Consider the following 15348-nt stretch of genomic DNA (forward strand, 5'->3'; position numbering starts at 1 on the left):
TCTGAAGAAAAAGTGGGTGAACGCCGTTCACCCGCGTCCACGCAGGACTCGACCTCTGATTGTGCCTGAATGAGGTAAATTGGGCTGAATTATGAGACAAGGACATCAACTTGTTAAAGGAATACTTAAGTCTAAAAAAAATGATATTTACTCACCCGGGGCATCCCTCAGCCCCCTGAAGCTGGATGGTGCCCTTGCAGCCCCGCTCCGATCGTCCTGCCCCTGCCGGTGGCTACTTCTGGGTTCGGCGACAGTTGCCGACAGGCTGGGAATGCGAGTGATTTTCCGCGTTCCCAGCCACTATACCACCCTCTATGCTGCTATAGCGTATAACATATACTCTATAGCAGCATAGAGGGTGATATAGTGTCTGGGAACGCCGTTATACCACCCTCTATGCTGCTATAGTGTATAATATATACGCTATAGCAGCATAGAGGGTGATATAGTGGCTGGGAACGTGGAAAATCACTCGCGTTCCCAGCCTGTCGGCGTCTGTCGCCGAACCCGGAAGTAGCCGCCGGCGAGGACAGGACTATCGGAGCGGGGCTGCGAGGGCACCATCCAGCTTCAGGGGGCTGAGGGATGCCCCGGGTGAGTAAATATCATTTTTTTTTTTTTTAGACTTAAGTATTCCTTTAAGACAGAAGCAAAACATGCATTTTAAAATTTCAGCTTTAGCTTGGTCTTCCACAATTAAGTTCCCCAACTGATCTTTTAGGAGTCCAAGTTCTCAGCCTTCTTCCTTTATGTTTGTGTAAAAAATGTTTGGATTAAACTTTATGTAGAAGTCATTTGTTTTTCAGCTTCCAGCTTTGCAACTCTGATTACCTTTTTACAATTGTTGTTACATTCCTTATCTGTATTTCGATTGATTTGTTCTATCTGACAGAATGGAAAATCTAGGTCGATCTGCTGCTTGCAGCTGATTGATGGCCTATAGAGTTGCATTGGATCTAATGGTCCCATAATGCATTTAGATAGATTTCCAATAGATTTCATTCTGAAATCTATTGGAAATCTGTTCCTAGTGGGTGGCACACATCAGATAGATTCCTGTCAGATTCAACTTGACAGGCATCTTACATAAATCTATCTGATGGTCAAATCTGCTGCAAAACTATAAGTGTATGGCCACCTTTAGGGCCATGAAAGCACTGCTTTCTTTTACACGTAATCATGCCCTAAACCAGCGGTCAGCAACCCGCGGCTCCAGAGCCGCATGCGGCTCTTTTTCACCTTTGCCGCGGCTCCGGTAGTGTGTGTCAGTGGCTGCAGCGCGCGTGTGACGTGTGCTGCCGCTGGCCGGCAGCCTATCAGAGAGGCCGCCGGACCGGTGCAGTGCAGGGCTTCGGGCGGCCATTTTCCCGCAGCCCTGCAGTGTAATGCAGGCAGGACATGACGTCGGGAAGGAAGAGGATCGTGGGAGTTGCGCGCCACAAGGAAGTCGGGACCGGAGGTCGGGACAGGAGGAGATTGTGACAGGACGTCTTCTGACTAGGTGAGTAAATGGGTTTTTCTTTTTATATCTGCTGAAGGATTGTGCATATTGGGGTCAGATCTGCTGAAGCATTGTGCATATTGTGGTCATATCTGCTGAAGCATTGTGCATATTGGGGTCATATCTGCTAACGATTTGTGCATATTGGGGTCATATCTGCTAACGATTTGTGCATATTGGGGTCATATCTGCTAACGATTTTTGCATATTGGGGTCATATCTGCTAACAATTTGTGCATATTGGGGTCATATCTGCTAACGATTTGTGCATATTGGGGTCATATCTGATCCTGTATATATCATTAAGGTAAGAAACAATATATGCAGTGTTAGATTTGTTTTATAATGGTTTTGCGGCTCCCAGTTTTTTTCTCTTTTCGGAAACGGGTCCAAGTGGCTCTTTATGTCTTAAAGGTTGCAGACCCCTGCCCTAAACTGTATTATTTCTCCATACTGGCCTTTTTTTAAATCTAGAATTTTTATTCCCATAAGGTATATATATATTGAAATAGTCACTAAGAATTTGTTTGAAAGTTAACCATTTACTTTCAGTGTCCTTGTCCTGTAATTTACTATCCCAGTCTACCAGACTTAGTGATACTCTAAGCGTCTTAAAGTTGGCCTATTTAAAAATTCATAGTTTACGTTGTCTCCTTGCTCACATCTCTGTTAAAGTGGTCTGAAACTCAGCTTTTCTTCTTTCGCTCTAAAAGATTATTTACAGCATAGAACTTACTACCAGAAAAATTATTAGCGAAACAGCATTCAAACAGTTAAACACAGCACTTTCTCCTGCAGTATGCAGCTTAGCTCTGAATCTGAAATTGAGGAAGTGATTACATTATCAGCCACTATTAGTAAACATTTCTAGCAGTGCTACAGCTGAACACAAGCAGAATGTGAAACAACACAAATCCTTAGGCCCCATTTCCACTTGTGCGCGGCATGCGTCTTGCGAGACGCGATGCCGGCACAGCTGTCCTGCACCTGGCAGCCGAATCCCTCTAGCCGCGCTATGGGACTCGGACGGGTGACGCAAGATTATGCTGCATGCCGTCAGATTTTTCCCTGCCCCATGAATTCGGAAGCTTACTATTGACTTCAATAGGCTGTCAAATCCTATCCGAATTTGTGTGTGGGGAATCGGCCCGGAATCGCATCAATGGAAACTTAGCCTTACTGGATACATTCTAATATATAGCTACACAATAATTCAGCTACACAATAATTTACAGTGGCAGCTTTTAGAGCAGAAACTCTGTACTTTGGGAATTTGTCATTTGGAAATAGACGGTATTACTTGAGCACAAAAGCAAATATGATAACTGAATGGGTAATAAAAAGTAGGAAAACACATTTTTACTGAATGTTATGTCAGAGTTTATTCCCGCTTTAAGTCGCAGGTTAGATATTACCGTACCGTGGTCGCTTTTGCTTCTTATGTTTATGTGTCTACTGATCTGATCTGAATTTCATGTTTCATTTTTTGCTGTTGGTTACATCTGTTTGTTTGTTTTTTCTAGAATTGATGCGTGTGATTATCACGGACGCCTCTCTCCTGAAAACTACTGAAGTGAGTAAAATCTTGAGTATTCTCAACATAATAATTATGTTCAGTATGAAAAAAAAAATGTTAAAACTGAACGGAAACACATTAATCCGCACACATACACAGGCAGGTAAATACTTCTTCATACATTTATTCAGCTTCAAAATGGATAGTTTACTTAGTAAGGGCTTGATTCACAAAGCGGCACTAAGTTTTAGCGCCACTGTGAAAAGCCTTTAGTGCCCCTTAAAGAGACTCTGTAACATCAAAAACCTCCCCTGGGGGGTACTCACCTCGGGTGGGGGAAGCCTCCGGATCCTAATGAGGCTTCCCACGCCGTCCTCTGTCCCACGGGGGTCTCGCTGCAGCCCTCCGAACAGCCGGCGACAGAGCCGCCTGTAGCTTCAATATTTACCTTTGCTGGCTCCAGCGGGGGCGCTGTGGCGGCTTTCGGCACGGAAATAGACGGAAATACCTGATCTCCGTCGGGTCCGCTCTACTGCGCAGGCGCCGGAAACTTGCGCCTGCGCAGTAGAGCAGACCCGACGGCGATCGGGTATTTCCGCCTACTTCGGAGCCGACAGCCGTCAGAGCGCCTGCGCAGGAGCCAGGAAGGTAAATATTACGTCACCGCTGCACGGAGGGCTGCAGCGAGACCGACGGATGGAGGACGGCGTGGGAAGCCTCATTAGGATCCTGAGGCTTCCCCCACCCGAGGTGAGTACCCCCCAGGGGACGATTTGTCATTACAGTTCCTCTTTAAGTAGCTCTGCGCGCCACAATGGCTGCGCAGAGATACTTCGCGCACAGGACCACCCACATCGCGCGTAGCGCGGCGGGACAGTCATAGTGCGCGGTGCAACGTTATCGTCACACTCGCTGCCCTGTAAACGGCGCACCCGATACGACAAAATGGTGCATCAGATGTGGATGGTTCTGTGGGCGCAAACCACCTAACGCTGTGGTTTGCGCCCACTAGCTCTTAAGGCCTCCTAACCGGCTTAGCGCAGGCTAGTGAATTGAGACCTAAGTGTCTTAAAGTGTACCCAAGGTGGCGCATGGCCAGTAGATGAGACACAGAGGTATGTTCCCTGGTCCATGACATGCCTCTGTGTCCCCTATATGCTGCTCTCTGCCACCCCCCCCCCCCCCCCCAAACCACGCTGTTACCCACAAAAATTGAAGACATGCAGCATGTTGGCAATCTCGATGGGAAGGGGCATCCCTTGCAGGAGAGGCACTCCTGCAAAATGCTCACTGGGGGCGTTCCTAACACCCCTTCCCCAGCTCTCATTGGGCAGCTCTGCCTCTTCCCCACCACTCCCCTGCTTCCTTGCACTCTGCTCTGATGAGACACACAGAGCAGAACTTGCAACATCGTGACAGCAGGGGTCACTGAAAATAAAAGTGGCTGATATCTGGTCACAGGGGTGGCAGAGAGTGGCGGGAATTGAGGCTATTTTTAATTTACAAATTTATAAAATGATTTAGTCAGTGTTTGCCCATTGTAAAATCTTTCCTCTCCCTGATTTACATTCTGACATTTATCACATTGTGACATTTTTACTGCTGGCAGGTGAGGTCTGTGGAAAGAGATGATGCATTTTTGGCAGTTGGAAACAGCTGTTATTTCCCACAATGCAACATGGCTCCCACAGTGCTATGTCGGTACCTAGGTGCTGACATCACACTGTGGGAGGGGTTTCACCACAATATCAACCATACTGAACCCCCTGATGATCTGTTTGAGAAAAGGAGAATATTTCTCATGGGAAAGGGGGTCTCAGCTACTGATTAAGATGGCAGTGGGAGTTGGGTTAGGTTTAGCTAGAGTAAATTACCACTGTATAATAGTAGAATATCGGTAAATTGATATCCGCTATTTACTGGAGTCCAAATTTCCTGGCACCTAAAAGAAGCCCTTTCTGTCTTTAAACAACTGATATCAAAATGATGTATTATGAACAAACTATGAAAGCGCTATGATCAGAGAAATGATGCGACCCTTAACGCAAAAAAGGCCTGGCACTGAGTGGTGACTGTACTGCCGGTAGTGAAGTGGTTAAATGTGCAAAGTATAATACTTTAAAAATCAAGTATACCTGCACACCAATTTTGTATGTTGCAAAAAAGTTTTATATTTAAATAATCAAAAAGCTAGACAATCACATGTAACAACAATATAGTAACAGCTGAGATAAACACTCAATTAAGACACTCTGTAAATGGTGGTACACCATAGAAGTACATAACATCGATGACAGCAGTAAACAGCAATAAGTCTAACATCAGTAGGACTAGGTGATGCCGGGGATGCCAAAACAATTTTTTTGTTTGTAAACCTATGGTGCTGACCACATGAAATACAGCGAAAGAGATCCTAGTAAAGCAGCCACAATACAAGCTTGGAGACACAGGATCCTACAGTATCTGTAGCAGAGTATCAAATGTCCATTACCCTAAGGACATTTGATACTCTGCTACAGATACTGTAGGATCCTGTGTCTCCAAGCTTGTATTGTGGCTGCTTTACTAGGATCTCTTTCGCTGTATTTCATGTGGTCAGCACCATAGGTTTACAAACAAAAAAATTGTTTTGGCATCCCCGGCATCACCTAGTCCTACTGATGTTAGACTTATTGCTGTTTACTGCTGTCATTGATGTTATGTACTTCTATGGTGTACCACCATTTACAGAGTGTCTTAATTGAGTGTTTATCTCAGCTGTTACTATATTGTTGTTACATGTGATTGTCTAGCTTTTTGATTATTTAAATATAAAACTTTTTTGCAACATACAAAATTGGTGTGCAGGTATACTTGATTTTTAATGTATTGTGGGGGCTGTCAGCCCTATTTATCTTACCTAGCACCCAGTCGCACTGATGTCATATGCTTGATTGTGGGTGTGCATACCATATTTTTATACAAAGTATAATACTTACCATGGAAAGAACTGTCATGAACTGTCACAGTGTATTAAAGAGTACTGCTAGTGTGTTGACCTGTGGGATATCTTGTTGTCATTGCAGGTGGTGAAGTATCAGGCCGGCTATGTAGTCTGTGCCGTCATCGCTATCCTTTTTGTTATCTTCATGCTGATATTGGGGATCATCTTCTGCCTATTCCAGTATCAAGGTAGAAAAATCCTCCCATGTGAAAGTGTCCTATGTCAGCGAACACCAGTATTTGTGGGCCTCCTCATCACAGTCTGCTGCTTGTTGTAAGTTGCAATACATAAAAGTATTTGTATGAATCCAATTCAATTGTGCGCTAGGGATGATCATCAATGAGATGCAAATATTTCCGAGTTCATGCAGGATTATGTAAATTTTTATACAAATATATGCAAATATATGCAGCATTTAAACCTGGGTGTGACTTGATTGCTTGGTCCATTTTTTAAAGCTGAATATATTTGCATACAAAATTACATAATCCTGCATGAACCAATATGAAACATTAGATGAAATATTTGCATCTCTCATCTCTCAGGGATTGCTGTGCTTATTGCAAACGCTAAACAGATGCCTGCAGAACTGCGTTTATTTAGAAAGTGTGCCACAGTAATTTTGGCACCAAGGATAGCCATAAGAATTTTGGTAAATTGCCAATATTCTACCATGAATGGGTAATTCCGATGGTAGAATATCGGTATAGTTTGCTGTGGCCTAATCTTTTATTCTCCCTCTACCAATGCTTAACCAATTCCCCATGTCCATGCAACTCCCCCCCCCCCCCCCCCCTCACTGATGCTTAAGTCTAACTGACCCCCCTCAATAAAACAAGGCACACTCAATCAATGTTTTGTGCCAAGCCATTGTGGTGTACAGCGCCAAAACCTATCTTTAGTAATCCCATGTTGATGAAAAGAAATTATATTATTCTGCTTATTGGTTCTTGTACAGCATCCCTTAGAATACCTTTAAACGGTCTGCACAAAAATGTTAAGCTTACCGTCTGTAATTTCCTGGTTCTGACCTGCTAGAAACATAGAAAACAAGATAAAATGGCCTAGTAACGACATGACATTTACAGAGAACAGTTTTCATCCTTGGGCATTTACTATGGAGGCCTGTGTCCAGCACATCCAGCATACAGAAAAAGTCCTTACTGGCTGTAATTCTATGACTGAAATGTCTTCAGAATGACAGAAAGCAGAGGTATAGCATCAAAATACATAGTGTGTAAATAACTCCATAGCTGCATCGCTGTGTGCCTTGTTCCTGTCTCTCACTCTCTGCTTCACGCAGTTCTGAAGTAAACAGTCAAGATTACAGCCAGGTAGAGCTCATTCTGAATGGTGGGTGTAAGCATTCAAGAACAGGACAGGAACAGGAAGACTCCTTGGGGTTGATTCACTAAGCCGTGCTATGACAAATAGCACGCCTTATCAGAAATAACACGCTTTATCAGAGATAGCATGCCTTATCAAAGATAACACGCCTTATCAGAGTAGCATAGCGAGCGCTACGAACTTAAGCCTGCTAATTTGCATCGGCACTCGTCCTGCCCTGAGCCCCTGCGGGTTCATTGCGCTCGCTATACTACTGTGATAAGGCGTGTTAACTTTCATAAGGTGTGCTATCTTTGATAAGGCGTGCTATTTGTCCTAGCACGGTTTAGTGAATCAACCGCCTTCTCTTTAAAAGCTGCTCTGTACTTGAAAAAAATCTGTTATCGGTTATCATATGATCTATGAGAAAGCAGTATGTTTGGCCAGAGTGAATGTGAATAATGGAAAGTGGCATCTATCTACATGGTACAGTCCGCAATCCGTCACTGACTCAGAAAGCAGAGCTCTTATGTAGGAGGCATTTCCTTCACCCAGGCTGTGATAAAATATACAGGAAAAGCCTTTTATTGTTACTAGCTAAAGCTCTATCGGTATGTGGGGTTTACAGAATAACATGTTCCTTTGATAGTGTTCCTTTAAGTTTTCTAACTGGTAATAATAAAAGCCACAAAACGCCCACTATTTATATCCATGATTTGAATAGTGGGTAGCCCCAGCACCCCTATTTTATTTGGCTCTTCCAGGTGTCCAGATTTCTGTGTGATGCAGCTTTGCGGCGGGGGGAGGGGGGGGGGGTATGGGTTAGAGGTCTTGCACCACCAGGGAGGGGTTAAGGGTTGCATCAGTAGAAGGAGGTTAAGGGTTAGGCATCTGGAGGCATTGATAGAGGGAGGGTTAAAGGACACTCAAGGTGAAAATAAACTAATGAAATAAACAATTGTATCTATCCTCCTTCTCCTAAAATGACTTTGTAAGATATTTCCCAGTTTTATTTTATATTTAAATATACTTTTTAAGTTTTTACTGTTTTATTGTTTTTGCTCAATGACACATTCATTGAAGTATGCCACAGCTAAAATCTATGAACTATTGAACCTTTTTATCTCTTTCCTGCTCTCAGAAGCCATTTTCTGCTAGGAAAGTGTTTATAGTTGTAATTTCTTATCCGTGAGGGTCACACTGTAGTCTCACCCAGTCCTGACTCAGACAGGAACTGCCACTTACATACCTGATGTTTAACTTGTTCAGGCAGAGAAAGAAAAAAAGGAACACAGCATAGTTATTTGTGTGCTAGGCACTGTGCATACACATGTCTATCGCATCATGTCACATGTCACCCCGGGTATCCTTTAAGCAGTAGGCAATGATAAAAGGAGGATTCTGTGTGAGAGTAGAGCTAGGTTAGGTCATAGCAAAATATCGGTAAAGATTACCGATATTTTACTATCGGGATTAAGTAGCAGATTAGTAATTTTACCCATATTATCCAAGCAGCAATATCCAGCTCCCTTTTTTCCAGGTGCATTTATTGCATGTACGCCTGCAGTAGGATGCAGAGTGCAATCAGCTGCAACACGGAAGGATTCCTCCTGTCCAGCAGGCACAGCGGTGAGTATTATGCATCCAGGACTGGACATTAGTGAGAATCTCTGCTGTCTCTGGAGGAGGCTCGAGATACAAGATCCTCAGTCACCTCACTTCCCCTCTTGTAGAGAAAACAGCAGAAAGCAGTTATAATTATGTTGCAGTTACTGTACTGACTACTCCATCCTTTCCTCTTTAGCATTCACCAGCTAAAAAACCATTTCAGCCCACAGCAGTGTGAACCAGCAGAGGGGAAGACTATTCACTTTTCGTTATTCCCGCATTTAAGAACTGATTAAGTGAGTGTGGCAGGCAGGGCTGTCATTCTCCTGTCACTTGACCCAATTTCAGAACGGCCGTCATTTCATTTTACCTCTAAAGAGCCTCAAAGGTTTTTACAGAGCTTGTTAATGCACCTGAAACTCACTAGAACAAGCATTGCCTTTGCGGATGAGCAGAGCTTCACATTATTTCACCACAAACAAAGCCTTCTGGTAGACGGAGGGTTAAACTATGGCTGCTTGCTGCTGAAATCTCCATTATGGGGAGCAGGTATTACTGTAAGGCTGCTCTCAGTTATAACTGAAAGGTCAACTGATTTTCAAAGTAAATCCCATGTTTTCCTAGGGCACCTTTCACACTTAAAGAGAAACTCCGACTAAGAATTGAACTTAATCCCAATCAGTAGCTGATACCCCCTTTTACATGAGGAATCTATTCCTTTTCACAAACGGATCATCAGGGTGCCCTGTATGGCTGATATTGTGGTGAAACCCCTCCCAAAAGAAAGTCTGAGGACCGTGGTACTCCTGGCTGTTTCCTGTCTGTGAACCTTGTTGCCAGGGCCGGCCTTAGTTTTCACAGCGCCCTGAGCGAAACCTGATTTTTGTGCTCCCCCACTTCATCCTCTTCCCACGCACATATACACACACACAGGCCTATATGCAATTCCCCTTTTCTCTTGAGATATATCCTAGAACAATGGTTCCCAACTTCCCAACCTTTTTGACGTTGTGACACATCACGCCAAATGCTCAGATCTCCGTGACACATCACGTATGTATAATAGAAAAATGCTATTAATAACCACGAATGGATGGAAAGAGTGCATTATCCTGAATACCTTTAAAAATGAAGGCTAGAACCTCTGAGGATTATTAATAAAAACATCAGTGGGACAGTTAGCCGCCTCCCCCCATTTAGAATGATAGCACAGCACTGACAATGTGCACCACGCATTATAGCTGCAGTGCCCCCCCCCCCCCCCCCCAAAAAAAAACACCCTCAGACTCACTATAGGTAGATGGCCAGGTAATAGGTGCCCCCAGTATAGGATCTCATGTGTAGGTGCCCTCAATATAGGTTGCCAAACATAGGTGCCCCCAGTATAGGAAGTCAGTTGAAGGTCTCCATCCCCCCATAGGTAGCCAGGCATAGGTGCCTCCAGTATAGGAAGCCATGTGTTGGAGCCCTCAGTAAAGGTAGCCAGCTATAGGTACCCTCAGTATAGGAAATCAGGTGTAGGTGCCCTCAGTATAGGCAACCAGCTATAGGCGCCCCCTTGGAAGCTGGCGCCCTGAGCGACCGCTCCGGTCGCTCATATCAAAGGCCGGCTATGCTTGTTGCATTGTGGGAAATAGCTGTTTACAGCTGTTTCCAACTGCCAAAAAAACATGCAGCAGCTACATCACCTGCCAACTGTAAAAATGTCACCATGTGATAAATGTCAGAATGTAAATAAGGGATTTAAAAGATTTTACAATGGGCAAACACTGACTAAACCATTTATACATAATTATTGTAAAAATGAAGCACTTTTTTCTAAAAAAAAAATTCACTGGAGTTCCTCTTTAACGCGTTTTAACTGAAATCTTTTTCAAAATGCACTGCAGTGGAGAAGGGAAAAAACGCGTACCAACTGATTAAGTGTAAACGGGGCCTAACAAGCTTTCCATATAGTGACGAGCGGAATAACCTAATTACGATTGCGCAAAATTCACATAATTTCGTGAAATTATGATTACTGCCATAATCAGACATTCGTAATTTAGCAAAAATTATGTGTCATTTTGCGTAAATGCGACTTTTCATAATTTACGATTGTTTTTCATATATACGATTGTTTCCGTAACTGAAACAAATCAAAATTTCATGTTTAACGAGGAAATTCAGACGTTTTGGAAATTGTGTTCCAGTCCAGAGCCTCCTGATACATTTAAAGCGACAGCACGTGCAGGGACCTTTATTGCAAGGCCCAAAACCAAGTGGTCTTAGCATGCATGACCGCTAAGTGCACCTTGACAAAGACCACCTGTCTTAGAAGTGGCTGCAGGTTGAGCTTCCTTATACATTTAAAGCGACAGCACGTGCTGGGACCTTTGCATTATCAGTAATTGCAATCAGTAATTGCAATCAATGAGGGAGCTTCCTGAGTTTAACAATTACTTAAAGAGGAACTCCAGCCTAAACAAACATACTGTCATTAAGTTACGTTAGTTATGTTAATTAAAATAGATAGGTAATATAATCTCTTAAGGTTCGTATACACGTCCGATAAAGATCGTTCGTTACGAACAATTCGTGACGTTTACACGATATTCAAATTAGACCGAAAAGATCGTTCGTAATGAACATTGTGTACACACGTGAACAATATAAGTATAAAGTACTGAACGACGAACGATAAAAAAATGCGTGCGCAAACGGGAGTGACGTTATGACAGGCAATAAGAACATGCATACTACTCCACAGATAATCATTATCGGACGATCTTTGTACACACTGCAACGATTGAACGATTATCTTTCGAAAAAAATCCACCGGGTTGGATCGGTCGGATTGAACGATAACGGTCGTTATCGTCCAAAAAACCGATTGTTGGAAAATTTGGAACGCACCATTATCGGTCCAATTGTCGTTATCGTTAGTTTTCGAACGATCGTTATCGTACGTGTGTACTCAGCTTTACCCACACTGTTTTAAAAGAACAGGCAAATGTTTGATTTCATGATGGCAGCCATCTTTTTGGTTGAAAGGAGGTGACAGGGAGCACGAGACACAGTTCCAACTGTCCTGTGTCATGAGCACCTCTCCCAGTTGCTAGGCAACGCGAATAACAACTTAGGAAATCCCATCATGCTCTGCACAGCATCATTTGATGGGTCGAGCTTAGCTAAAAATGCAGCTAAAATGGTGCTTTGGTAAGAAAAACAAAGTTTTGATGCTGTGAAACTGTTAAAGAAACACCAAGCCTTTTCAGTTCTGCTGAGTAGATTTTTTGTCCGGAGGTTCACTTTAAAGAGAACCTGAACTGAAAATAAAAAGCCAAAATAACCATACACCGTTCATACTTACCTCCTGTGTAGTCTACTCCTCCATTTCTTTCTCCTCTCCTGCGTCCCATTTGTCCACTGTGATCAATGGAATTCTCCATCCTCCATTTTAAAAATGGCCATCACCCCATAACAGCTTCCTGGTCAGCACACAGTTAAACTGTAATATCACCCACTTGAGCCATAGGGAAACATGGACATTACCTTGCATATTCAGTTGTAACTGACAGCTGCTGATATAGAACTGACAGCAACTGTTATATTTTAGTTCTGACAAAATTTTGTCAGAACTGGAAGGGATCACTGTAAGAGGAAAATGGTGAGCTTCTGAGAGGAACTGACAGTAAGGTTAGTATGTAATATTGATGTGCAGCTACGCCATGTGTTTATTTTAAATAATTTTCCTCGCTTCAGGTTCCCTTTAAATTTGCATAATTACTATTAATAACAAAATTACATCCATTTTCGTAATTCAAATGACTTTGTTTCTATAGAAAATACGAAATTATGACATTACTAGTTAAACGCAAACTTGCGGCGAAATTATGCGATGTAAATTACGATTATGGTTTGTATGGCAATTAAGAATTCGCGTTGTACCGGAAAAATGTGTAATTACAGAAATGCAAAATTACGCAAATTTCTGCTCAACACTATTTCCAAAAGCAGGTGGGCCAGCAGCAGACGTGTAACTACAGGGAAGCAGCCCCGCGACCATACGGGGACCCAGAGCTGTACGGGGGCCCCAATTACTACTTCACTCCCTCCGAGAAAGGGGTCCATCCTGCAGATCAGGTGTTTTGTGGCTACACTTGTTATGGGGGTGGCCACACTTGTTTTAAGACTCTTTGGAGATGAGCCCCCAGGCTGTGAGGGTCACCAGGGGATGGTAAAGGAAGGGGTGTGAACATTGAGGGCCCCATCAAAGTTTAGCTGGGGGGCCCATGATTTATAGTTATGCCCTTGGCCCAGCAGCAAAGCCACAGAGGGGAACAGTGGTGTAGAGGTAGGGGATGCAGAGGTTGCAGCTGCACCAGGACCATAGGGACAAACATGGGGCTTTCCTCCAGCCACTAAATTAGCTCTTGATTGCACTGCAGTGATAATCAGGCATGTGCAAAGGGAGGGGCTCTGGGTGCCCAGACCTTCTTTTTAATTAGCAATTAAGAGGCCCCTTTAGCCGTGGGAAGCCCCGCCCACCAATTCAGGTAAGCTCCGCCCATCAATCACAGGTAGCTCCGCCCAAAAGCCCCAAGAAGAAAGTCTCAAGGGCAGTGGCTTAGACATTTCAGCCTGCCCTCTGTCACTCGCAATCTCTGCCCCCCCCCCCCCCTCCTTTTGGTGAGACACTCTCCTCCTGTGCTCCATCCATTGGTGTAGTTTACAGCAACTCTAATAATGTTAATTCTCTCACTTCACTCCCACCAAACCCCTATAAAGACACTCTTCTCCATCTGTCCTCCCACCTACCCCCCAGCACCCTCAGTATGCCCTTCTGTCCTCCCACCTACCCCCTCAGTATGCCCTTCTGTCCTCCCACCTACACCCCAGCATCCTCAACATACCCCTCTAGCTTCCCACATACCTCCAGCACACTTATTATCCTTTACTCTTTACCCACAGATCCTCCCCAATAAGCCACTTTATCTTTTATTTGTGTGTGCTGGCCTATGTCACACAAAGTGATGGGGAGTAGTGTTGGGCGAACAGTGTTCGCCACTGTTCGGGTTCTGCAGAACATCACCCTGTTCTGGTGATGTTCGAGTTCGGCCGAACACCTGATGGTGTTCGGCCAAACCGTTCGGCCACATGGCCGAACTAAGAGCGCATGGCCGAATGTTCCCCGAACGTTCGGCTAGCGATGTGATTGGCCGAACAGGTCACGTGGTTCGGACCCGAACGCGCTCTGATTGGCCGAACTGTCATGTGGTTCGGGTAAGTAAATACCCGAACCACGTCATATCTCCGCCATTTGTCTGTGGGTTTAGGTTTGGGTAGGCAGGCAGGGTAGTTCGCGCTCCAGCCACGCTAGCCAGGGTCCCCCCAGTCATTGTGTCGCTGCTGGGAATAGTAGTACACCGCTCGCTCAGCCACACTATATAGCATTGTGTTTACTGCAACTCTGTGTACCTCGCTCAGCCACACTATATAGCATTCTGTTTACTGCCACTCTGTGTCTGCTGGGAATAGTAGTACACCGCTCGCTCAGCCACACTATATAGCATTGTGTTTACTGCAACTCTGTGTACCTCGCTCAGCCACACTATATAGCATTCTGTTTACTGCCACTCTGTGTCTGCTGGGAATAGTAGTACACCGCTCGCTCAGCCACACTATATAGCATTGTGTTTACTGCCACTCTGTGTACCTCGCTCAGCCACACTATATAGCATTGTGTTTACTGCCACTCTGTGTCTGCTGGGAATAGTAGTACACCGCTCGCTCAGCCACACTATATAGCATTCTGTTTACTGCCACTCTGTGTACCTCGCTCAGCCACACTATATAGCATTCTGTTTACTGCCACTCTGTGTCTGCTGGGAACAGTACTACACCGCTCGCTCAGCCACACTATATAGCATTGTGTTTACTGCCACTCTGTGTACCTCGCTCAGCCACACTATATAGCATTGTGTTTACTGCCACTCTGTGTCTGCTGGGAATAGTAGTACACCGCTCGCTCAGCCACACTATATAGCATTCTGTTTACTGCCACTCTGTGTACCTCGCTCAGCCACACTATATAGCATTCTGTTTACTGCCACTCTGTGTCTGCTGGGAACAGTACTACACCGCTCGCTCAGCCACACTATATAGCATTGTGTTTACTGCCACTTTGTGTCTGCTGGGAATAGTAGTACACCGCTTGCTCAGCCACACTATATAGCATTGTGTTTACTGCCACTCTGTGTACTGAAACTTTACATTGAAACTTTACAATCAATTTTCTCAAAAACTATAAGCTCTTTTTCAAATGTTTTTTTTCCTCTTGTACCCACTCCCAAGGTGCACATACCCTGCAAATTTGGGGTATGTAGCATGTAAGGAAGCTTTACAAAGCACGAAAGTTCGGGTCCCCATTGA

At 44.2% G+C, this 15348-nt stretch overlaps 1 protein-coding gene across 3 annotated transcripts in view; it reads left to right on the top strand.

The window, feature by feature from the left end:
- PROM2 (prominin 2) overlaps nucleotides 1-15348 on the top strand; it is a 161712-nt gene that overhangs the window by 7236 nt on the left and 139128 nt on the right. For all 3 annotated transcript variants that reach the window (XM_068274833.1, XM_068274832.1, XM_068274834.1), the window contains exons 2-3: nucleotides 3025-3074; nucleotides 6083-6273. In XM_068274833.1, the coding sequence (XP_068130934.1) occupies nucleotides 3025-3074; nucleotides 6083-6273 (241 nt within the window). The remainder of the gene's footprint in view (nucleotides 1-3024; nucleotides 3075-6082; nucleotides 6274-15348) is intronic.

Source organism: Hyperolius riggenbachi, chromosome 3 (assembly GCF_040937935.1).
Source record: "Hyperolius riggenbachi isolate aHypRig1 chromosome 3, aHypRig1.pri, whole genome shotgun sequence".
NCBI classification, from domain to species: domain Eukaryota; kingdom Metazoa; phylum Chordata; class Amphibia; order Anura; family Hyperoliidae; genus Hyperolius; species Hyperolius riggenbachi.